Source organism: Ananas comosus, linkage group 18, assembly GCF_001540865.1.
Source record: "Ananas comosus cultivar F153 linkage group 18, ASM154086v1, whole genome shotgun sequence".
Classification (NCBI taxonomy): Eukaryota; Viridiplantae; Streptophyta; class Magnoliopsida; order Poales; family Bromeliaceae; genus Ananas; species Ananas comosus.
Window position 1 is genome coordinate 2,101,065 of NC_033638.1, and position 26,246 is coordinate 2,127,310.

A 26,246-nucleotide genomic window follows, 5' to 3' on the forward strand; every position below is an offset into this window, starting at 1 on the left:
TTTATTTTTAATATTTTATGCCACGTATATTTATCTAGTTAAGATTTTGTAAAGAATATTATTTAAAAAAAATGTGGAACATAGGAGATAGTAGATACCAAAAGGATAATTAAAAAAAAATTATACGAGATACTTTATTTATTATCTATCGAATAAAATCTTTTAAAGTAAAAATATCTGACGGTTATTAGATTTTCATCAAACAACCAGGGGGCCAGATGTTATTAGGAGGCGAAAAATCTGAAATTGAAAAAAAATAAAATTCGTTTTTTTTATAATAGTATAAGATATAAGATATAAATATAGATTTTTTTTATTTTTTTTTTTATTTCAGCCATATATGGACAACGCTCTGAAACGGACGGAACGGAAAGCGAATCGAAAATTTTTTGTTTTTTATCGTATTATTATTATAATAAAATAATAAAATATATTATTATAATAATATAATAATATTACCGCCAGCTAATTCAACCGTACCGATTTGGTTGAAATATATATATGTGAAGAACTTGTGTGTAGTCGATCTCCAGTTGCCCAGCGTTTCCGGTCAAAAGAAGACCCCTTCCGGTCGATCTAGGGCATCTCGGTCACGGCTCTCCCACCCGAACCCTCTCGACCTTCATTTTTCCCTTTCCTCCAACTTCCCCTTCTGCCTCCGTAGAGACCACTCCCTCCCTCTCTCTCTCTCTGTCAGATCTTCTTCTTCTTCACTATTTGGTTTGGTTTGGTTTGGTTTGGTTGGCCACGAAAATGAATCCTCGCTCCTGCTGCCTGAAGTGGCTTTCCTGTAGGTGTATGTAATCTTCATTAATTTTCATTTCATTTCTCGCGGAGGCCGTCTGTCAGGATGCGGTCTCTGCAATTGCTGCAGCTGACGGAGCATGGCCGCAGCCTTTTGGCTTCCAGGAGGTACGCCCGCTCGCGGAACTTAGATCTTCTATTTTTTTTGTTTTTTTCTTTTTTTTTAACTAGAATTATGTGATGCACAAGGATTTAAGTGCCCATTGACAATCAGCGCGGATCAAAACCCTCCCTTATTTTTTTTTAAAAAAAATAGTAGCTGAGTAGTTACATTAATAATAGTGTCCAAAGATTTGGTTAGAATATGTAATAAGCAATCAGAATCTATTTGTGCCGAAAAATATAAATATTTCTTGGAATAGCGTGTGTTTTTGTATGCCTTACCGTGCTGGTCAGTGCTGGGCACAATCCCGTGTGGCAGTACTTAAATCCTTGGCGTGTAAATTTGTGGTTTCTAGAGTACTTTGTTGGAACTTGATGTAGCAGATGAAGAAAAACTTCTAACCACCGAATTTAAGAAGATCTCGTCGTATTATGTCAGAATTATTGATGGAGTATATATCTAATCAAATTGAATAACAGAGCCAGCTGAATAGTTCTTGGGTCCTTGTACTCTAAATTTGTCTTAGGGATCTTTTAATGGGCTCACAATTAATGAAGAAGACCTCAGTTAACGATAACTTGTGCTTATGAAGGACCTTCTGCTAGATGTATTCCTTTAAGGTTGTGTATTGATATATTGGTTAGCACTTAGCAAGGTGCCGTTGATGACATTTCTTGCCACTTCTTCTGTATCTTCCTTACAGTAAGAACTTATTATATCTCAGTACCATCTTCACCAACATTTTCCTGTGATCTCTCTCATCACTGTGATCTTAGCCGTTGTTGTTAAGAGCGTGACCAGCACATAAGTTGTGGAGGACATCAAATTGGATAGACATGTGGATTGGACAATAGATCATGAGGCTTTTTGTCATTTCTTTGTATAGTTAGAAAATCGATAAGTAGACACCTTTTATATCTAAGTCGATGATGATATAAGAAATTATTTCATTTTGATATTAGATGCAAGAATCTTATTCTTTCAAATGGTAAAATAAACCCCAACATAATGACTTATTCGACGAAATTTTTTTCGGCCATTTAATTAAATAAACTTAATTAAATTATACTTTAAAGTTTTTCATTCTGGAACATGATTGTCTAAGCTTAACATCTGTTATTTTTATTGAGAATTTGAAATTAGAAACTGAGAGTTTGAAAGATTGAGAGTTGAACATGTTGGATAATATATACATTTTTAGTTCTTAACTTTTGAAATATTTTCATTTTTTCCTCTTGATAGTTAGTTAACCAAAAATGTTGATTTATGTGATAGAAAATTATTCTTGTTTTGCTATCGGGCATGGTCGGGCCCATTTACCACTTGCGCTGGCCCCAAACATGTTAAGCGCAGTTGGTAGGAAATGGAACTTGAATACTACCCATTATATATTTGAATAGGGTCTGAAGTTGGATAGGGTTGAAAGTAACGATATAGTTGTTATGTTGGATTGAGGTCGAAAAACCAGTCCATATTATTGGAGAAAAATAACATTATATAACCATTATAATTTGGAAGTATAAAGAGTTTAGTACAAAAATTAGCTTAAGTACTGTTTATGTCAAAGCCAATGAATTTAATAGTAAGGAAGAATATCTTGATAACTTGTTTCCCATTAAATAAAAGGAAAAAAGTCGAGAAAGCAATCTGAAAACAAGAAAGGAAGAAAGTACATCATGGAGAATAATTGTAGGAGAACAAAACTAGATTAGGCCTATAAGAAAGGGCCACTAAGGATCATGGAGAATAATTGTAGGATAACAGAACTAAATTAGGTCTATAAGAGAGGGCCACTAAGGATATTATTGTATGCAGAAGGCCTACCAAATACTAATAAATTATACCAAGAAAATAAATATTGTATGGCTAAAAGTACTTAAATATATGTAATAGAAGTATATCGGAAGAGAATCTAATATTGTATAGCTAAATGTATTTAAATATATGTAATAGAAGTATCTTGGAAAAGAATCTAGTTTGGGTGGGGTAGAATCTGCATCTTCTAAACCTTCACCTGGACCTCAAATCCTAGTGTCTTAGCATCCACCTGTACACAGCTCTGGGATTTCAACCTTGATTTTGTCAGATCGATGCTAGGTAATTGGGACAGGTAATAATTCCAATATCTGATATCATCGGACCTTGTGATTCAAGGAAAAAGGATGAGATCCCTATTGTTTTCTACTGCATTCTGTGCTACTCTGAGAACAGCCAAGCTTTGCTATGGATAGTGTATGGTGCTGCTTGTGCGAGCTAAGAACCACATATTATTATCGGAAGGAACAACAAACAAGTACAACCAGCTAACAGCAAGAAATAAAACAAACTATCACAACTGCCATCACCAAAATCCCATGAGTATGTTTGAGACAACTAACCAGGCGAATAGTATCCCAAAGGCTCATTGTCCTAACTTTTCCTTGATAAAGAAGATACTAGAAAATAGAAACTTCTAGGTTTTCATTTTTTTATCTTAAAAAATTTTCAGCAAAGGGAACCTGAGTGACTTATTGTTTAGGGCTGCCTAATGCTGTTAGAAAAAATAGAGGGGACAAAAGCATATAGGGATATACTTCTCTATTTTCTGGTGGGACTGTAGAAAATAGGACTGGAGGAAATTTATCATAACTGACTCATTGTGATATGTACAACATGATTTTATTTATGGAAACAAATGGACTTTTTTTCTATCATACTTCTTTTTCACTGCTCGTAGTGCAATCTCGCCACAATCCCAAATAGTCTTTATGTAATTTCTACCAATAGATAAATCACTTGCATCGCATGTAAACTTACGCGGAGAGTACTATTGGTGAATTCACGAACATTGGTTAATCTAATATCATTCCAGTCGGATTTGTAAATGATGTGTTGGAAAGAATTGCTAAGGCAACACAATCTCATGGAGACGATTGCGTGGTATATGCACCCGCTGAGATGAGATGATGCTTCTACTACATGAATTGTTGTAAACGTTAAGTCAAGATAGAGTATTGTAGATGTGAAACTTGGTAGCTTATAGCTATAGAAAAATAGAGGGCTGATATATTTATATATAAAGATAGATAATTTTGGGTAGCAACCCTAGGAGATCCATCTTTCAGAATGCGAAACTTCAAAGAAATTACCATGCTGGTTGTAAGAACTTACCTCACTAAGCACTAATTTACTGGGGACGGATGACAGAGTCCATGCTAAAGCAAACTTCTCCTGGATGTAGTCTTGCTATTTGTTTCTTGTAATTATAACTCAAACTTATGTTTGTCTCAGCCACGTTTCATTTAAAACTTGACCTTATCTGCTTACAATTATGCCTTTTTGGTTGGTATAACATTTTTGTCATCCCCAATAGGAATTAAGAGCATTTTCCTACTTGTTTCTCTTTAGGAGAACATCATTTGTGATATTTTTGTTCATATTCTTTTGCCATGTTATTGAGGGATCCTTGTATCATGCAAGCTATGGAGTTAAGTATTTTTCTTTTCCCCTTGAAGATATCATTAATTAATGAATTACATACTTGCTGGATGAACAGGAGAACGGTTGCACTTGTGTCTGGTGCCCTACTGGCTGGTGGAACTCTGGCATACATGCAGTCGCGACATCATAAAAGATCCTCAAGACCAAATTCTTCTAATGATGTCTCCACACCTGGTATAAATGAAGATAGCTTGAACCAAAACGGTGTAGATAGTAAGCCAATTAGAGCAGCATGGCGGAAAAAAAGTGGATTGAGATCTCTACATGTTCTGGCTGCTATTTTGCTCAAGCAGATCGGCCCAATGGGCATGCGATGCCTTTTGTCCTTGGTTACTACAGTTGTAAGCATCTTTTGTTTTCTCATTTTTGTGTTTTAATCCTTCATCTTTGTGCGATTCATTCATACAACAATTTGGTACTGATAGTTAGTGAACTCTAACTAGAACAACCACTCGAATACTCAATAAATATATGGGCAAATTTTGCAATATTATCCTCTCCAGAGTGTTTAAGCATATGAAAAATAACATGCAAATAGCATGATCATATTTCTTTCTTCTGTAAATAATTGGAATGACTTGGTTGCTGATGATCTAAAATGCAGAAGATAACTACTGTTGCTAGTTTATGCGGTAATTTTTCATTTGACCTAGATCCTACCCAGCTTCATGCAGTCTCAAGTGCTAGTTCATACTCTGTAACTCTTGAAACTTTACGGTCATAATGAATTCAGTGTTACAGTTTATTGATGCCACTTTGTTAACAAGATCTATGCAGGATATTTAATACTGTACCATGCTAGTCATACCCTTCTTTCTCTTTGATAAGAAATCAGGAATCTGTGAGATTACTGTATTTTATAGCAGTATGGAATGTATACCCTTCTTTCTGTTTGATAAGAAATGAGGAATCTGTGAGATTACTGTATTCTATAGCAGTATGGGATGTTTTACTGAAATAATTATTATGGTTGTGATTCACTTCCAATATTCCAACTGAACTACAAACTTTTGTATCATGGGAAATATTTAGGTCTTGTGTGGCTTAATAAATATATGCCTGGGGGTACTTAAGAGATAAATTTATTTAATATTTTGTAGAATAGCTGGATATTCTTGCTTACATATGTATACAGTTGGATATATATAGAATCAAATAAAAAGCAAGAATATCTTAATCTATTCATTTTCGACCAGATTGAGAGTTGACAACTAATAAAAGGATTTAAGTGCCCATCGGCCCAGACCGTGCCCATTGTGTCATTTTGTGTTGACAAGATATCAGTATGATATGACCCCCTTGATGGCATGGCTCGATACCCTCTGTTCTTTGAACTTAGCGAGTAATTACATCAATAAAAGGCAAAGATTTGATAAACAGTATATACTAAGCATTTAGAATATATTGGTGCCAAAGAAAATAAGTATTTCAAGCCATAGTGTGTGGGCACACATGTATTTTTTTGTCAATGCACACATCAGCACTCCGCGCGTCACTGCACTTAGATCCTTGTGTAAATACATGAATCACTATTAAGGAAACTTAAATGTGGGCTTGGAGAAATTTTGACTCGATAAATATCATGATGTTCCACTAAAAAATAAAGCCCCACATGTTTTGACCAGGAAAGATTTAAATCCTATCTAAGAATAGGGCGAGTATCAGGAAGGAATCAAGACACTTATGGCCGATAGAAGTAATATCCCTCGACACACCAGGAGCTCCCAAAAAGTCTTGGTAACTGCCTGGCAGCCGAAACAATATGGAGAGGAGAAAATACAGCTGTAGGAGTGGAGGGAAAAGGGGAGAAGAAAGCACAGCCATAGGCTTGAGGGGACAAAAAGGGCTGCAATGGTAGAAGCCATAGAAGGGGCTAGACAAGAACACTAGACAGGCGAAAAGGAGAAGAAATAGTGCTCAATCCAGGAACGAATGATAGAAGAAAAGGCGGCTTATTTTGGCACAAGGTGAGGGTTGAGCAGGGACCACAAAAATTCTAGGTAAATTGCTTCAATAGTTCAATACCAAAGTCTGTTTAAGAAAGAGAGGCTGGCTGGGTTAAATAATCCTCAAACAAATCACATGCAAGCAAACCAAGTACAGATTGGAGAACAAACAATCGTGCAAGACTTAGAAGTCAGAGAAGAGGGCAACCTGGTTTAGGAATATAAGTAATAGATGCTGGTTGAGATACAAGGCCCAATAAGTATAAAAACCCCAAAATAAAGAACCAGATAAAGAAAAAGGCCCAAAACTTGAATTAGATTCAAGTTGACTGACAAAACCAGCTGGAAGTTCAGTGGTAAAGGAATAATGGTTCTATAGGAAGACAAAATCCTCATTCGACCATAGATCAACGGGATGCCACGCCACACCAGAAAATAAGGAACTAATTATCTAATAATAATCATTTAATAGTTCATTACTTGAAAAACCATATTCATTGTTAAAGCTTCGACTGAAGCAGAGCAAATTTGAGCTGCGTTAAATATCCATTCCTTAAAATTTAACCTTTCCCTCTTATAAATGTTTCTGTTATACATTTGCTTTCTTATTCTCTAGCTTTGGGATTTTCAATTGTTTTCCATATACTTGAACTGTCATCAAGGGAGAATAACAACATCAAATATTGAATTTGTCGCAGGTGTTGCGCACTGCTTTGAGCAATAGATTGGCAAAAGTTCAGGGGTTCTTGTTTCGAGCAGCTTTTCTTCGGCGTGCGCCAGCCTTTGTACGCTTAATTGCTGAAAATCTACTACTATGCTTTCTTCAGTCTACCTTATTTTCTACCTCGAAGTATTTGACCGGGGCCTTAGGTTTGCGCTTCAAGAACATTTTGACAGATCTTGTACATACTAACTACTTTGAGGTAATTGTGTTATTTTCTATTGAGTTTTGTGGTTCTTATCAGGAGATATCTTTCTTTGGATCCCTCATGCTGTTCTGGTTGTATTTGTAACCACCCAACTAGCTCACTATTGTTTGTAACTTGTTGGACCTAAACCATTGACCCAAACCTAAGTCCATATTACGCATACGAGTTGGATACTGCTTATATATCCAAGTATGCTCTCATCATCTTCCTTTGTGGGACTATTGGGCGTGAAACATGTTTGAAACTAAAAAGAGTACAACTTTTAGTCCAGCGATCTACTAGAACAACCACATAGAAAATCACCATCATTAACTTGCTCTTTTCTTATGTTTGATGTGTGCATTGGACATGCAGCAGACTTCAGTGTATTCCATAGACAGTTTTCGGTTCCTACTGATGCAAATAGTACACAACATCTATTTTACTAGGTTAGGCAGTCCAAATACACATAAAACTTGCTTGAAGCATGAAAATCAACTCAAATAAGAGACTCATAAATTTGGATGTATCTCAGGACGCCTGTTTTATAGACTACTGGATCAGATTAAACCCATGTTGGTCAAAAGTAGGTGACCAAAGGCTAACTTTTGTTGTGGATGATTCCCGGTTCTTGGTGATTGATCACTAGAGCTAAAGCTAAGAGCAATCTACTAATGTCTAAACTAGTCAATAGCACTTGCATCAATGAATTTCTGATAGGAATAGTATGTCTTCTTTAGGAGGTCATTGGTTCTCCAATAGCATGTTGAATCCTTTTTCTTTGCGCCCTTAACTTTACTTAATTTGCTTGCCATAATGTACATGAATTCAGCATTGAGCTGTAATTGTTAAGTAGATATTGGGTTTTCCGATAAAATGTAATATGGCAGAAGATATTTGATTATAATATTTTAACCTCGACTGGACTCATATATATATATATATATATTGTATTATTCGATTCTATGCAATATTTGATTCTATGCAAACTTATCTGATATTTCTTTGGTAACTCATTGTATTTTTCTCCTTTCCTGGTGTATCTACCTCCTCTCTACAGAACATGGCATACTACAAAATCTCGCATGTTGATGGCCAAATTACCAATCCAGAGCAACGGATTGCTAGTGATATACCAAAATTCTGCACAGAACTAAGTGAGCTTATACAGGATGATTTGACTGCAGTTTCTGATGGCATTGTATATACCTGGCGCCTTTGTTCTTATGCTAGTCCTAAATATGTGCTCTGGATACTGGTAAAGTATTTTTCAATGAAATAAATGCTTATCATAAATGACTAAATATTATTTTTTTCCTCCTCTTTTAGAGGACATTAATTTCCTATTCCCATGATGACTTAATATTCAAAGATGCTCAATTATCTTGTTGCTTACAGGCATATGTAATAGGAGCAGGTGCTGCCATTAGAAACTTCTCTCCTTCTTTTGGAAAGCTGATGTCAAAGGAGCAGCAGCTTGATGGGGATTACCGACAACTCCACTCAAGGTTAAGGACCCATGCTGAAAGTGTAGCATTTTATGGGGGTGAGAACAGAGAAGCCTCCCACATCAAACAGCAATTCAAGACCCTTATTCATCATTTGAATCTTGTTCTTCACGAACACTGGTGGTTTGGAATGATCCAAGATTTCCTTTTAAAGTACCTGGGTGCCACAGTAGGAGTTGTCCTGATTATCGAGCCATTTTTTGCTGGCAATCTGAGACCTGATTCTTCAACAATAGGAAGAGCGGAAATGCTCAGTAATATTCGTTATCATACTAGTGTGATAATATCCCTATTTCAATCGCTTGGGACTCTTTCTATCAGTTCAAGACGGTTAAATCGTCTCAGGTTTGTTTGCGACCTATTCTTTAAACTGATAAAATGATGCCATTGCTGCTACTTGCTAGTAAACTACTGAGAATGTAAATTGCTTGTATTCTTCCCAGTTCCAAGTAACATTTTTTTTTGTCTTTGCGTAGTACACCTGATTATTTTGAGCGTACTGCTATCTAAAGATATTAGGTAGTGACGAATTTCAAGTTTGCATTAACCATTAGAAACCGGGAAACCGATAGTAGAATCGGCCATAGCAGCAGGTTAGATGTGCTATAAGTTACCTCATATTTTTCTTATGTTGACGAAGCCCACCAGATGTGAAATATATGAATTGGGTCTAGAATGCAGTTATCTCACATGTGATGTGGCCATCTAGAGGTTAGTTGTGTTTTGGTTAGAGATACAGAATTACAAATAGAGCACGCTAGAACTTCTATAATCAACAATGTTCCAAAAGATGGTATGCAGTATTCATGCAGGTACCTACCGCATAGCGCATATGCAGACGCATATGTGGTCCATCTATTAAAATATTAATAAAATATTTATAGGTATTAAAAATGTATATAAATGCTTTCTAACAATGCTAAATAACTAAAGTAACAAGTCATAATTCACAGATTAAAATAATTAATTTCAAGTAAAGGACCTCATATGCGCACATGTATGACTAAACTAATAATTAGTAATTTACTCTTAATTATTAAATATAGAAATAAATAGAATTTTAATGCAAAATCATAAAATATGTAAATAAAGATCAATGTTCTAAAAAGCGTTATGCTAAACTTTTATGAAGAATAACAATTTTTTCAATTCACATCATTGGAGAGGCCAACACTTGGAAAAAATCTAGCGTAATAACATCTAACAACTACAAAATTATTTGTCAATATTTGTAAACATAATTATTAGATAGACATACGTAGTCTGACCGCATACTGCACTGCATATTACCTATGCGGTGTGGTCTATGGTCTGAACCACATATGCAGCCGCATGAACGGCCTTTTGGAACATTGATAATAAATTGTAAAAGTTGGCGTGCTTATAGGTCCTCCATATAAAGAGTTTAGTGTAAAAGCTCATTGGAGCAGTTCCATTTGAATTTATGTTCTACTTGGGAAGATTTACTTCATCAAAATGTGGATATCATAGTGAAGATTGAGTGGTTGACTTAGTCCAAATCGTGGATTATCTTTTCTGTAAGAATATTGTTCAAACATTAAATCAAGGAGAAAACACTGCAAGCCAACAGTAGCAACTTAAAAAGAATCATAGCACTTAATTAATTGGAGGCTTGGTTCACTGTTGCTATAGGTTATTTATCTAATTGAATGTACGTGGTTTAAGGGATTATTTGCCATGTTAATGAGAAGTTGATATTGCGACATATTTCGATAGGGTGTTGAGTGGAAACAAACAAGTAGATTAATTTATGACTAGTTTGATCAGCCTGTGTCCTGCTATAGGCGGTTCCCTGATTGGAATCTAATAAGGACTTTTTATTGGTAAGAATTCTTCCAAACAATCCAATTCATCTCCACAAGGACCTAGAACCTTACTCTAACACAGGTATTTGAGTTCTTAGATTACAGGCTTGAGTTATTTCTCCTCTCTTGTCCAGTGCTGAAAGTTACTCTTCTGCTTAAAGTTACTCTTGTGCTTAATGTCTTAATTCTCTCTCTAGAAGTATTATGATCTTTTCAAAGGTTATATTGGTATCAGGATCAAACAACTTATTCCAAGATTGAGTAATTGTTGAGGAATTCAATCTCAATATTAAATTAAAATTCTGCTCTTGTTGCAAGATGTTTGATCACTTCTTGTTAGGCGAAGACCTATTCACATTCTCTTGCTTGAGATTTCTGATTGATCGATTCATGCAACTGACCAACTTTTCATCTTAAAATGGAAAAAATTGTCTAATGGTATTTATGCTTTCATAAGCTTCCATAAGTTGATTGACATGACCACCGGTTCGGTCAAAGTCCTTTATTTGTTAATTTTTTCGGTACAATATCCGTCCAACCATGTAAGTTTCAAGACAGGGTATTTTATGTCACATTGTCTTGCATGAAAATTGTGAATTACTCTGATATGTTGGTTGAATTGGACTTGCTGTAGTCTGAATATCTCAGATTATGACCTAGCACTAGATTTAATATTTTGCCCAATCGACTGAATGAGTGGTTGTTATTCTAGAGTTGTGATCTTCAAGTCTTCTTGTTCAGTATGACTTGTACTCGCTTTAAATTCCTAAACTTCCATCATGGTGTAGAATCTTTTTGTGTCAACTTGATGTGCCTTATTGTTAGTGTTTACCGTTTAGTGTTTACGTTGCAATGTTTTATTTTTGACCTTAGATATCTACCAGTTGCTTAATTTTTGTAGTTCATCTTTCTGCTATATGATGTTTTACATTTGTAAGCACTTTTGTTTACAGTGGTTATGCAGACCGCATTCATGAGCTATTAGTTGTCTCTCGAGAGTTATCTGCTGTTCATGACAAATCATCATTGCAAAAAAGTTCTATTAAGAATTATATCAGTGAGGCAAATTATATTGAATTTGCCGGTGTCAAGGTTTGTTGGACTTGCTGATTGTCATAGTCGCATTTTCAGTTCACCTGATTTTTATTGATCTTCATCTCTTTGATTCTGATGCCAACTGGTTTCAGGTGGTTACACCAACTGGAAATGTCTTGGTGGATGATTTGAGTTTGAGGGTAGATTCAGGATCTAATCTTTTGATCACTGGTAACTCTTCTACTATATACCTTTTTTTTTTTTATACACTGCTTGTTCATATGGAATTTTTAATTAGTTGTATGATCTGCTACTGTTTTATCACAGAAGCATTTAAGCATTGTGTCTGTAAGCATCTTTCGGAGACTGGATAAGAGCTTATTTACAGTTTTATGGTTGATTCAGCAACTATTGATATTTCTGAGCTTTATAATACAGATATTTCCATGTGATCAGACCATTAAACAAATTGGAAATAAGGAATAAAAAAAGTAGCACTGGGAATATTTTTTTTTGTCGTGTATTGAATTTTGTTCTGTCTGAGAAGCTTACCGTATTCATCTCGTTGAATGCCAGTGTTGCTTCTGTAAGTGAATTCTAAGACGCAATGATCCCAGTTTGTTTCCTCAGAAGCTTATGTATGCTCTGAAAAAGGAGGAAGATGAAAGATGAAGAAAGCTTGGTCCTTAGTCTGAAAAAGTCTTTTATGCAGAATTTTGTGTTTCTAGGAATCTAGTTACAAACAATTTCTCATCACGTTTTTGCTTTGCACTGAATTAGTTACCCTGTATCCTCTTAGTTTACTGATCAAACATACTTCATAGAGGTTCAGTGATCTTTGATCCATTATCGAGAAGTACAATGATTAGTACAACATGGGTCTTGACAATATGCTACCTGTAGTTGCACTGTGACCTTTAATATGTATGTGCTTCATCTGATGCATCTTTCCCTTTCTGCAAGATACTATATATGCTTTAAAGGGCATTTCTATGTACATCTGCCATCTAAATATTTTGTGGTTTGCTCATCAGACATCAAATTTTCTCCTTCAACTTTGTTGGTTTGTTCAGGTCCAAATGGAAGTGGGAAAAGCTCCCTCTTCAGAGTTCTCGGAGGACTATGGCCGCTTGTATCTGGTCATATTGTCAAGCCTGGGGTTGGTTCAGATCTTAATAAGGAAATATTTTATGTCCCACAACGACCGTATACAGCTGTCGGAACACTCCGAGACCAACTAATCTATCCTCTTACAGCAGATCAGGAGACTGAACCGCTTACTTACGATGGCATGGTTGAGCTACTAAAAAATGTAATACAATTTATATGTATTACCTGTCTCTTTACTTGCCTTTTCTTTTGATCAATGTCTGTTATTATTTCTAATGCTTGCCTGATCAATAAGTTGGTCCTTAAAGACTTTCTAAAGTATTGTACATTTGGTAGGTTGACCTTGAATATTTGCTGGACCGGTATCCCCTTGAAAAGGAAATCAACTGGGGTGATGAGCTTTCTCTTGGCGAGCAACAGAGACTAGGAATGGCCCGCTTATTCTACCATAAACCAAAATTCGCGATTTTAGATGAGTGTACAAGTGCTGTCACAACAGATATGGAAGAGCGCTTCTGTTCTAAGGTTCGAGCGATGGGTACATCATGCATTACGATATCTCACCGCCCAGCATTAGTTGCTTTTCATGACATTGTTTTGTCCTTGGATGGCGAGGGGGGTTGGAGTGTTCAGTACAAGAGGTTTTAGTCCATAAACTTTATGACTTATTTTCATTATTTCGAAATAGATCTGTGGAAATTATTTAAAACTCTTTAGTCTTGATAATGTAGGGAGGGCTCAGCATTTCCTACCGAAGAGGAACCCAATTCTTTAAAATCATCTGAAACTGATCGTAAGAGCGACGCACTGGCTGTTCAAAGAGCTTTTATCACCAGTGCAAAGGTTCGGGATCTTTGTAATTATCGTCGTATTATTGTTGTAATTTTCCACGGAGTCTTGTTTATGGATTTTATATGACAGGGAAATGCTTTATCAAAATCAAAGGAGCACTCTTATAGTACAGAGGTGATAGCATCATCTCCTAAGATGGAGCATGAGATTTCACTGCCCCATGTGCCACAGTTGCAATGTTCTCCAAGACCTTTGCCTCTTAGAGCAGCTGCAATGTTTAAAATACTGGTATTTCTTGGATTTCTTCACTCACCACAATTTTTGTTGTGCATAACCATGATTATTATCGAACTCAGCGATATGTACATTAAACTCACTCTAGTACTTCAATGAGACATGTCTGAAATCATAATCTGATTGATCAAGTCGATATTATTAGACCTTTATGTTCATTCCCCTCTCTCTTTTATTCCAGATTCCCAGATTGCTTGATAAGCAGGGAGCGCAGCTGCTTGCAGTTGCTTTACTTGTTTTCTCTAGGACTTGGATTTCGGATCGCATTGCGTCTTTGAATGGTTAGCTTAACGTCATTATTTTAACTATTAAGATACAACAACAAATGAACTGGTTCATCAGGTTTACTTTATTATACTTAACAGGTACTAGTGTGAAGTATGTCTTGGAGCAGGATAAAGCAGCCTTTATCCGGTTAACTGGAATCAGTGTTCTTCAAAGTGCTGCAAACTCTATTGTGGCACCTTCCTTAAGGTATGAATTTTCTTTTTGGGGAAAGGGCAACGATGGCTTCAATTCTTTTGTTGAGATTTAATTTGTTCGGTTAAATCTCCATTAATTTTCATGACCCAAGTCCCCTTTGTTCATGTTGCGACCGCTGCACCTCCATAAGATCCAAATTAAATATTGCTATGTTGTATTTCCAGTTTACTATACCATTTGAGCTATACCTTTGTATATTTTGGTAAGCTTACTTAAGGAATAAATTGAGAATAAAATTTCTAAGGTGGAGTTAACGAGTTTCTTTCTGTTGATTTTGTTGTAAAGAAATTATATTAAATTCAACCTGCTTGCCGTTGAAAAATACAATTTGCAGTTATTTCAGCTCACCGGCTGAATGGAATTTATTCGTACAGGCACCTCACAGCGAAGCTTGCACTTGGATGGCGAATTCGTTTGACTCACCATCTACTCAAATACTATCTAAAGAGGAATGCTTTTTACAAGGTACTATTTTCCTTTTTAAGTACTGCATTTTTTTTCTTTCTTTTAGGAACTGCCATATGTTTCTTCTTCCACCTGAAATTTGAGCAGAAAATCTTCTTTGTAAATTTTTCTCTATTGGAAATGCATTGAAATGAATCAAATTATAAGGGGCTAGTATAACAGCCTCTCAATCAGCGCTCTCTAAGATTGTTTAAGTAGATGTGTAAGTGTTAACTAACAAAGTTGTTGGAGATTTTAGTTAAACTTGATTTAGATAAATGTTGCTGGACTTTGTCATTGATTTTTATTGGAATACCGGAGCCTTATTGAAAACTACTAGTCTTTATACCCTTTATTTTCGTGAAAATGAAGAAACACAAGGGAATGGTTGTTCGGCAGTTGATTAGTTTATAGTTTTGGATGACGATATTTTACTCGGACAAAAGGAAAGGAGAAAGATGTAAAGATTAAGACATACTAAGGGCAGCTGATGGAAATGTGAACTGGCTTTATTGCACTTGAACATCAGATTCCAGAGAGCTACATTTGGTTGAATCTCTAACATTGGTGTTATTTGTTTGTTTTCTTTTTCTTTTTCTTTATTGGAAAGAAACCCCAGAGCAATTTCATTAGATTTGAGGAAAAAAAAAATAGTAGAAAAGATTTAGAAGGTGGTTCATAAAGATATACCTTTTAGGTTCATTGTGAATTCGTAGCCTTTTTATGAGTCAAAGCTGAGGTCCCCAGGGTTAGGATCAAGGACAACAAACCTCCATCCAATGTTTATTTGGGAAATTTTTGCAGCCAAGATTCGGAGGGCCCAGATGAACTTTTCTTGAGCCCCTGCTTTAGTTTTAGGGCTTTTTTTCTTCACTCGGCCGAACAAATCTACTGTGCTATTTTTATTATGAAGAAAAATTGGATTATCCTTCGTAAATAAAGTATACATGTCTCTGCAGTGGTGGTTGTTGGCCCCTTGTCATAAACAACAACTACAAGGTCAGTTACATGAGTTTCATAAATTTACCTTACAATCAGAGAGAGAGGAGGGAAAGATCAATTAGTATCTAAACCGTAAGGCCAGAGGACAAAACATGGGCTCTCTTCTCTCAGATGCCACTAAAAGTGCTGGAAAAATAGTTTGCACTTTGCCTGCGAGTATTTATTTTATTTTATTTTTTAAAATTAATGGAGCTTCAATTGAGATTCTTAGTGCACAAATTAAGAGGATTTAATTAATGATCCTTTCTGTTTAATCGAACTCCGTCTTCTCTTACTGGACTTTTAGCTTTTAGATCTTGAAGTGATTAAACATTCAGAAAGTGGGTAGCAACTATATCCTGTGTTTCTTTTTGTCTCTGATTCTTCATGCTGTCTTAACAGTAGTGTGCGCAAAATCTCAACTCTACAAGCCAACCATTACTTAACACCTGTGTGGAAGTTGAAACCATGCTTGTTCCTCGCTCATAAATTTTTCCACTTTATGTTACGGATGACTAAGCTGAAGCTTCTTCATTCCAGGTATTCCACATGTCGGGGAAAAATATTGATGCAGACCAAAGACTAACTCATGATGTGGACAAGTTGACCAATGATCTTGCAGGATTGGTCACTGGGATGGTAAAGCCATCAGTTGACATTCTTTGGTTAGTTAGTTTTCCTTCGTTTTATACGCATTGCTTAGCTACTTTCTGGTATCTGGTCAGTCCTCTAAATGTTCATATATCTCTATTATTCTGGTCAAACTCGGCAGGTTTACATGGAGAATGAAGCTTTTGACTGGACGAAGAGGAGTTGCTATACTGTATGCATACATGTTACTGGGTTTGGGCTTTTTGAGAACTGTTGCCCCTGAATTTGGTGATCTAGCAAGTCAAGAGCAAGAACTTGAAGGAACCTTTAGGTATTCAACTTCTTACTATATTGTAATCATCTCAGCAAGTTCTTTACTTTAAATTGTAACTGCTTAAACATCAAATGGAATGTCTTCTGTCAGGTTTATGCACGCAAGATTACGTACACATGCTGAATCTGTTGCTTTCTTTGGTGGTGGTTCTCGGGAAAAAGCTGTGAGTTTCTTGCGCATAGATGAAATCACGCTTATCTTGAGTTGCGAATTTATCAATGGCTTATTTCCGACTGTGGAGTTAATTTTTGTTTTACTCATGGAGCTTATACAATAAAGGATCCACTTATTTGTGGAAACGAAATGTAGTAGCTCCGGAAGCATGTTGTTTACTTGAACAATTCGGGGAGTCATAAGCGAAGTCGCTCTTCTTGTTCTCTGATTGTTTTATTCTTGTGTTTCTTCTCTTTGCCTTTGGATATATGCTCGTATTTTCCCAATGTTACCTTTTTGGTTGATTTGTCTTGTTCTTTGACTGTCTTCTACCTTTCAATTTTTCTTTATATTTCGCTTGGATTGCTATATTTGTGCATATATTTAGCAGCATAAAAGTTTAAAACAGACTCACTGCTGCCAAAATATTTGGATTTTCTTGTTTCCATTTTGGCCTAACAAGAACTAGAACTCTTCTTGTACATCTGGTAAATTTGTAATTTTTATTTTTTTCTCTCTATTTTTTGGGTCTAATTCATTTGCAGACATCTATCTATGTCAGATAATAGTATCTCGAACTTTAACTCGTTTACCTGTCTTTCATATCAAACAGATGATTGAAGCAAAATTCAGAAAATTGCTCGAGCACTCGAAGCTTCTGTTAAGGAAGAAGTGGCTCTATGGTATACTAGATGACTTCGTTACGAAGCAACTACCTCACAATGTGACCTGGGGGCTGAGCTTGTTATATGCTTTGGAGCACCAGGGAGACCGTGCTTTATCTTCCACACAAGGTTGAACAATTGTGACACTAAATTTGTTTGGTTAGTTATTTCACTTTGTCTGGGTTTTTTGCTTGAAAGTTCACTTTTGTCTTTTTCCAGGGGAGTTGGCGCATGCCCTTCGCTTCTTAGCATCTGTTGTGTCACAAAGCTTCCTAGCATTTGGGGACATTCTTGAGCTGCATAAAAAGTATCTTGAACTTTCTGGTGGCATCAACCGTGTCTTTGAACTAGAAGAGCTTCTACATGCTGCCCAAAGCGGTACACCTTATTTGATTAGAAATGTTTCAAACCTTGGATTTCTCGTTGTCATTTCCAAGTTCTTAATTTCGTCGATTCATATCATAACTTTCCTGTTTAGGAATACAAATATATATATCCCTTGCATTATCTATTTGCATTTATGTTCCGGCAAAATTTGAAATTGTGTCATTCAAGACATAATTTCAAACATATATCCGTTGTACTCATAAAAAATGTGCCTCTTTAAGAAACCCTTCATAAATTGGTTGACTCCCCCTACTGAAGGGTATTTTTGTAAGAAGCTGCACTTTCGAGGGTGTATATGTGAAAAATCATGTTTTACTAGCCTATATATTTAAATATGCGAATCTGCAGGGATGTGTAAAATGCCTCTTTTGTATATATTTGAATAACTGATCATGACATAAATTTGAAAAACTTAAAGACGGTTCATCTGCTGAAACGTGCAGAAGTTACTCTTCTTGATTCTCCTGTTCCTTCCAAAGAGAATGGTACACCTGCTGAAGATCGTATTTCCTTCCAAGAGGTGGATATCGTTACTCCATCTCAGAAGCTATTGGCTAGGCGGTTAGTATGTGATATTGTTCACGGAAAAAGCCTTCTCGTTACCGGTAAGTTCACTGATGATTCTATTTACATACAATCTATGAGACTCCAACAGAAAAAAAGAAAATGTTGATCTTAAAATGTTCCTATTGTCTTGAATTTGCTTGTTTTATCTCATCAAGGTCCTAATGGGAGCGGAAAGAGTTCTATTTTTAGAGTACTTAGAGATTTATGGCCCATCGTTTCTGGAAGGCTTGTTAAACCCTCTGAAGGAGTGTTTCACGTTCCTCAGCGACCATATACTAGTCTGGGGACCCTGAGGGATCAAATTATATATCCTCTCTCACGAGATGAGGCAGAGCAGAGAATGCTTACATTGTTCAATGCAGGTAAAATATTACTTTCCGAAATTTTAGTTGATTATGTCATACTTCGATTATCTAAATGTAGGAACATAATTTTGGAAATTGGTACATAGTGATTCAAGGAAGTTTACTTAGACTTAAGCATTGTAAGCAGCTTTCATGCTCTATGTGAAGATCTGCATATTTTGAGAGTTTTTCGTGGGCATCACTTCATATTCTAATAAAACCCTTTGTCTCTTTTGAACAATTTCTTTGAAATTTGTTTGAAATTAAGTGCAAACTATTCTCTAATACCATTTTAGGACAACTAAAGTTGTCATATGCCATAAGAACTTCAACATCCCATGGTAAGGTGTTTTTGCATTGAAATATTATGTTAGCGGCACGCCACCCCATGCCATATGTTGGTACATGTGCCGCAGCATGGAAGCCACATGCTCCCCTGCCATTCCAAACTATTCCTCGCTTCATTTAGATACTATATATCAGTTCAATAAAAAACAATTAGGGTGTGTTTGTTTGGGTGAAAGTGAGGGGGAAGTGGAGAGGGGGGAAATTGTTTACGCCGTAAACTATCACTTCCGTTGTTTGTTTTGCTGTAATTTTATTACGGCTGAAAGTTGAGTTCACCCAAAATAGGGTAATTGACTTCGCCCTCCCACGGGGCGAAGTCAATTCTGGTGAAGTGCAAAGAGGCAAAGGAACTTGTTAAATTTGGTTAGGTAATGTGATCAAATTTGGTTAGGTAAGTTTTAATATATTTTGTCTAATTTGTATATTTAGAAAATGATGAAAAATGAATTTGTTAAATGTTAATAATTTTTAACTTTAGAATTTTATTGTTGCATTATTATAATTTATATGCAAACAAATAATATAATTTTTTAAAATTTTATTTTATAATTATACATATATATAATTATATACATATATAATTATATTAATTTTTATTTATTATAATTTATTATTCACTAAGTTACAAAATAGACAATGATATCACTTCGGAGGTAAGTATATCGGGGGTGGAGAGCTACACTTTTTACGTCATCTATTTCCTACCAAACAAATAACAGAACTCGCAGAACTGCACTTCCACAGTTAGAAACAAACAGCAGAAGTGAATTAATTTTCACCCCAACTCCACTTCAACCCAAAGTCCACTTCCACCCCAAGTCTACTTACGTTGAAACAAACAGGCCCTTAAACGAAACAAACTTGATGCTTCGCTTTTTATTCAATTATATAATATTACCTTTCTTTACAAGATCACTATGAGGATTGCAAGGATCAAGCTACACTCTTGTAGCAGTCTTGTGTAAAGAATCTCCAGTTTGATATCTAACTCAAAAAGTTGAGGAGTCTTAAAAATCAGCAAACTATGCTGTCCATTTACAGATCTCATTATGAAGGTCGCTGACTCAAAATCCAAAAGTTAGTATTAAATTCCCATTTTGCCGCTTATAGAACTGTAGTTCATTTAAGCAGTTGAATATAGCAATAAAATTCAGTAGCATTTCAATTGGACATCTTATGGGGAGTGTGCAGTAACAGTAATCTCGTATTAAATACAGGTGACAAGTCCAAGGCGGCTTCTCTCTTGGATGCTCACTTGAAGACTATTCTTGAAAATGTTCGACTAGTTTATCTTCTTGAGAGGGAAGGTTGGGATGCTACTCCTAACTGGGAAGACGTTCTATCGCTAGGCGAACAACAGAGGCTCGGCATGGTTAGTCAAATTAATCTTTGGTTCAACTGTCTAAAATAGAGGAAGGAATTTTGTCTTTTACTGCTATAGCCTATCCAATGTTTAAAAACTGATAGATAAGTGATGGATTTTTCCAATTTTCCAGGCTCGCTTGTTCTTCCACCACCCTAAATTTGGTATCCTTGATGAGTGCACCAAGTATGCTACCTACTTTAATCTTGCTATGTGTGTGTTCTTTTTTTTTTTTTCTGAATTTGACTAGTATTTAGATCCTTACGCACTTCTTTTTTCTACAGTGCGACAAGTGTTGATGTCGAAGAGCATTTATACAGACTGGCAAATGAGATGGGCATAACAGTCATTACCTCCTCACAAGTAAGCACCAACATTACATCAGAACATTTTTCTCATTCCAATTCACTTTTAGTTGCAAGCTATTCTTTTCTTTTCCCATCTTACTAATTTTCACCTATTATATAGCGGCCCGCCCTCATACCATTCCATTCGTTGGAGTTGAAACTTATCGACGGGGAAGGGAAGTGGGAGTTATGCCTAATCAACCAATGAATATGCTAAAAACGCTGCTTAAGTCACATTTTCAGGTAGAGATCTGTCTTAAGAGTCCGACAGGGTGCAACCAGAGGTATAAAGCAATCCACATTCATGCCGAGAATAGAGCGTCTCCGCATGTTTGGATCTCACATTGTACTTTTAGAATATTTTTATTCTTTTCTCTTCTGCTGAAATGTTTTAGCTAGAAGAACAGCAGGTGCCGCATAGAGTCTACAGGATTTGCCGAAAGGCGACTACGGTGGGGCCATGTTTTAGTTTAGATGCGTGGCACACGCGATTGGAACTATGTTATACTCAGTGGGATAACATTGTAGATAATCTCATTTATATATGTAAACATTAGCATGTGTTTCGCGCGCGCGAATATAGAAATAAAGTGGCATAAAGTGAAAGTGTAATAACACAGTTATTTAATTTAAACTGGAAATCAGAAGGCGTATTGAAATTCTTGTGTTGGTGGTCTTTTTCTTTTGACGTTGCATATGATCATATGGTTTGTAAAGAGTGAGGTATTTTTTTTGTTCGAATGGTAAAACCTTGTTTTAAAGTTAAACAAGGGAAGCAATGTCGGGGTCGGTGATCGAATATATTTATTCAAGACGATTGATTCGTGTGATGATTCTAGTTACTGAGCTAGTTGTTTGCATCGTGTTTCTGGAGATTGTTTAGTTTAGTAGCAGTGTGTTTTTTTTTGAGAAAAAAATTATTTGTAGTAATAGTTAATATGTATGGAGAACCACTCTTTGAAATAGGGTTTCGTTTAGTTCGATTTATATTATCTGAGTCTATCGAATTAGGGATTTTATTAAGTTATCATATTCTTTTTAGGTAAAGAAAGGGGTGAGTTTTATTAATTTGATACGATTAATATCTGAGGGGGCCATCATCAATTTAAATGGAATTTTGTTTGAGAATGAAATAATTTAAATCAAAGCTCATCAGAATGTGTTGTATCAGTGAAAAAATGAATAGATGTGATTCAGCCTGGGTCTGAATTTTAACCATTTGTTTCAATTCAAAGTTTTTCAGTTGGAAAATTACCGATCGTATTTGTTGCAATCCAAATCTCCTCAATTCGAGTCAAGATTGCTGTACTTTCATAAAATTTAAATTCTATTTAAATTTGAAACTTACTGTTGATATCAAAATTGAGCCGACCTAACCCACGTATGAGCCAATAAGGATACGTGGTACACCAGGAGTCGGCAATAAGACGCCAGAAGAACAAGAAGGCGGGAACTGTTGAAGATTGGGACGTAACTTTCATGAGGAGTTAGTGTAACTTCCATGAAGAGTTAGTATAACTTCCACGATAATGGTTACAATTACTTCCCCCAACTACTTTCAACCAACTAATAATGTGGGCTATAAATAGTAACTTTGAAGCTTGCAATAGAGGTCTTCGCCCCTGCGCACAAAAGACCATCTTTATTTTCCTGCATCTTTCTATTCTCGCATTTACCGCTTTCCCTAAGAGTAGTTCTTGTAATTTAGCATACTCGGAGTCTATCTGCCCTACGGGCATCACCCCTCTGTTCCCATACTTGGAGTCTGTCTGCCCTACGGGCATCACTCCCCTGTTCGTGTATTTTTTTCCATTTGCTATTCAATAGAAAGCCATCTTCGGCTCTTCCTGCCGATCAGATCACGAGTTGTTTAGCCATTCAGCTCATTTCTTAGTCGAATTCTGGGCTTCTCCTCTCTATTCGGCTCATCCCGCCGAAACGAATTTACTGTGGAGGTTTTCGAACCCGACTGATTCGATCCCTCATCGGCCGAATCGCTTGATCCGTCGTGGGCGCAAACTTCGAGGGTCACTATCCGCAGCCGTTCTTCACCCCGACGCACTCCCCGAGGAGAATTCTTGACCAGGTCAAGGGTCGGGACATTCGGCATTCAACACTTACAAAAATACAAAACTTGTAGGAAGCAAAAGGAGACCTGCAATATTACATTACAATAATGCAATGAGAAGAAAAGGGAACATAGAAATACCAAAAAGTATTATTTAGTGATATCATAAAATAGCCCCTCGAACAATAAGATGAATTTGAGTTTACCATACGAACATGCAACTAGAAAGACTGTTAATACCTCAGATAATAGACTCAACACCACAACGCAGTCAGAATCATACTTTCCACCTCTAAACGTCGTATATCATTCAAGAATAGCTCGTCATAATATACCCGATCATTCAAGAGTATGGTATTAATTTTTGTTGGTACTATCTTTGCCTACCTCTCCGGTCATGATTATACTTGGGCATCCTAGTGTATATAGATCATATAACTGATCTGCTCGAGTGTTGTCCAGTATAATATTCCCACATGATGCACAAAACTTAGGATCAAATATAATCCTTTATCATGTTAGTGTTAGATCATCATGCCCCGATCTACTAAATTTGGCATACGTTGTCTAATGTGTGTGTCCTATTATAGATCTCCACCCCATAGACCATACTAACTTTACAGTCTCACATGAACACTGTATTGATTCCTTGAATCTATATAATCACATATAACTCGTATTCCAATGCTTGAATTCTCAACTCGATCCACAATTTCTTGGACATAGCAAATCCAATACGTGAGGAAATCCGAATTCATTGTTTCAATAAAAAAATTCACAACCATTATATATACTTGCAATTGAGAGACTTACGGACCTTATTAAAGTGACATATTCTCAAGTCAAATCATACTTACCGAATACTATATGTGAAGGTCCTAAACAAATTGTTATAGTATAATATGCCCAATCACAATACATGTCTGCCACCACGAATGACGCACCTCGCACGGTCGATGGATTTTTGGTGCGTGAGGTAGTATTCATGATTCAGATTGGTATTTATATGTATAAGTGGGTATCAGGTTTTGCGGGTCCATGGCTTCCAATAGATGCAAGCATCTACTATTAATTACCCCCTTGAGATTGGGGTACCTTCGATTAGGAGACCTTCATAGATGGGATGAGTTGAATCGCGTCTCGGTTTATTGAATCCTAAGTATATGTATTAGGATTCAGTTGGATTTGAGGTTGATTAGGCCCTAAGTATATGTGTTAAGACCTAATCGATATTAAACTCTATGTATTAGAGTCTAATTGGTTCATGAGATATGGGTATGAGATCTCGGTATTCGTTCATGGGAATTAGGTATTGGTTTATGAGATTTGGGTATTGGTTCATAGGATATGGGTATTAGGTTGGATGTATGGTTCATGGGATTAAAGTCCATGAGGTTTGGTGTATGGTTTATGGGGTTTGGTCCATGAGGTTTAGTTGTGGTTCATGAGATTTGGTCCATGAGGTTTGGTTGGTTCATGGGATTTGGTCCATGAGATTTTGTTGGTTCATGGAATTTGATCCATGAGATTTGGTTTATGGTTCATAGGATTTGGTCCATGAGATTTGGTTTTGGCTCATCGGATTTGGTCCATGAGGTTTGGTTTTGGCTCATGGGATTTGGTCCATGAGGTTTGATTTTGGTTCATAGGATTTGGTCCATGAACTTGGTTTTGGTTCATGGGATTTGCTCCATGAACTTGGTTTTATATGTGAACTTGGTTTGGTTTGGGTTTGGATTTGATTCTGGAATGGGTTTGGGGTTCTTTATGTGGACTTGGCTTGGTTTCGGTTTATTTTGGTTTTGGGTTGGATGTTTATTTGGACTTTATTTGGTTAGGTTTTATTTGTGGATTTGGTTTGGGTTCTTATGTGAACTTGATTTGGGTTTGGGTTTGGATTTAGTTTGGGTTTTGGGTTTGGGTTTATTTGGGTTCAAGTTTGGGTTTATTTGTGGGTTTATTTGTGGACTATGTTTGGTTTGGATTTGGGTTTATTTGGGTTCAAGTTTGGGTTTATTTGTGGGTTTATTTGTGGACTAGGTTTGGTTTGGATTTGGGTTTATTTGGGTTCAAGTTTGGGTTTATTTGTGGACTTGGTTTGGTTTGGATTTGGGTTTATTTGTGGACTTGGTTTGGTTTGGATTTGGGTTTATTTGTGGACTTGGTTTGGTTTGGGTTCTGAACTTGACTTGATTTAGGTTTGTAGGTGAACTTTATTTGCAATTTGGGTTCGCATATGAACTTAATTTGCAATTTGGGTTCGCATATGAACTTAATTTGCAGTTTAAGTTCGTGTATAAACTTGATTTGCAATTTGATTTGGGGTCCGAAGAAATCCCCTTTTGATTTTGCCATTAGATTTGGGGTCCGAAGAAATCCCCTATTGATTTTGCAATTGAATTTGGGGTCCGAAGAAATTCCCTATTGATTTTGCAATTGAATTTGGGGTCCGAAGAAATCTCCGTTTGATTCTCCAATTGGATTTGATTTGGGGTCCAAAGAAATTCCCGTTTGATTCTCTGATTTGGATTTGATTTGGGGTCCGAAAAAATCCCCGTTTGATTCTCTAATTTGGATTTGATTTGGGGTCCGAAGAAATCCCCGTTTGGTTTTAATTTGGTGTCCGAAGAAATCTCCGTTTTGATTCCAATTTGGAGTCCGAAGAAATCCCCGTTTTAATTTTGATTTGGGGTCCGAAGAAACGGGGAATCAAATATTCCCCTCCCCTCTTCTTGCGAGGCTGTAGATGACGTCGACGAAGTTGATGACGGTGGCGTGGATCTGTTCGGCCATCGGATTTGATTTGACATTTTCGAAGAAATGTTGAAGGGTCCGAAGAAACAGGGAATCAAAGATTCCCCTCCCCTCTTCTTTCGAATGTATCAAACCGTCGGTGTTGTAGATGATGTCGATGAAGTTGATGACGGTAGTGCGGATTTGTTTGGCCGTCGGATTTGATTTGACATTTTCGAAGAAATATTGAAGGGTCCGAAGAAACGGGGAATCAAAGATTCCCCTCCCCTCTTCTTTCGAAAGTATCAAATCGGCGATGTTGGGGTGGTCGCGGCAATGTAGATCACCCATTCCATCATCAACAACTTCGAATGGGGTATTAAGAGGTCCGAAGATATGGGGAATCAAAGATTCCCCTCCACTCTCCCATCGAAGCCATCTAGATAGTATGGATGGCTACAATCGCAGGACCAAAGAAAAAAAAATAGAGGGGGGGAAGAAGAGAGATCATTTTTTTTCTTTTTCTTTCTTTTTTTTTTTTCTTTTTATGTTNTTTTTTTTTTTTTTTTTTTTTTTTTTTACCTGTTGATCAAATGACGGATTGGATGAATCAGCTCGACGATTCCTCCACC

General features: G+C 36.4%; 1 protein-coding gene across 1 annotated transcript; it reads left to right on the forward strand.

Moving 5' to 3' along the window:
* On the forward strand, positions 502-21,476 carry LOC109723967 (ABC transporter D family member 1). The gene is made up of 25 exons (XM_020252520.1): positions 502-912; positions 4,443-4,728; positions 7,032-7,256; positions 8,302-8,499; positions 8,640-9,094; positions 11,529-11,667; positions 11,763-11,841; positions 12,684-12,922; positions 13,057-13,361; positions 13,452-13,563; positions 13,642-13,800; positions 13,988-14,087; positions 14,172-14,280; positions 14,664-14,754; positions 16,255-16,379; positions 16,487-16,636; positions 16,730-16,802; positions 17,406-17,586; positions 17,677-17,835; positions 18,288-18,449; positions 18,567-18,773; positions 20,321-20,475; positions 20,600-20,652; positions 20,751-20,829; positions 20,935-21,476. The coding sequence occupies exons 1-25, from the start codon at positions 851-853 to the stop codon at positions 21,019-21,021; spliced, it is 3,990 nt and encodes a 1,329-aa protein (XP_020108109.1). The 5' UTR covers positions 502-850; the 3' UTR covers positions 21,022-21,476.

Coding starts and splice junctions, on each gene's coding strand:
- LOC109723967 (XM_020252520.1), top strand. CDS start 851: ATGCGGTCTCTGCAATTGCTGCAGCTGACGGAGCATGGCCGCAGCCTT. Junction 11,842..12,683: donor ATCTAATCTTTTGATCACTG/GTAACTCTTCTA, acceptor TGGTTTGTTCAG/GTCCAAATGGAAGTGGGAAA. Junction 13,362..13,451: donor TGGAGTGTTCAGTACAAGAG/GTTTTAGTCCAT, acceptor TTGATAATGTAG/GGAGGGCTCAGCATTTCCTA.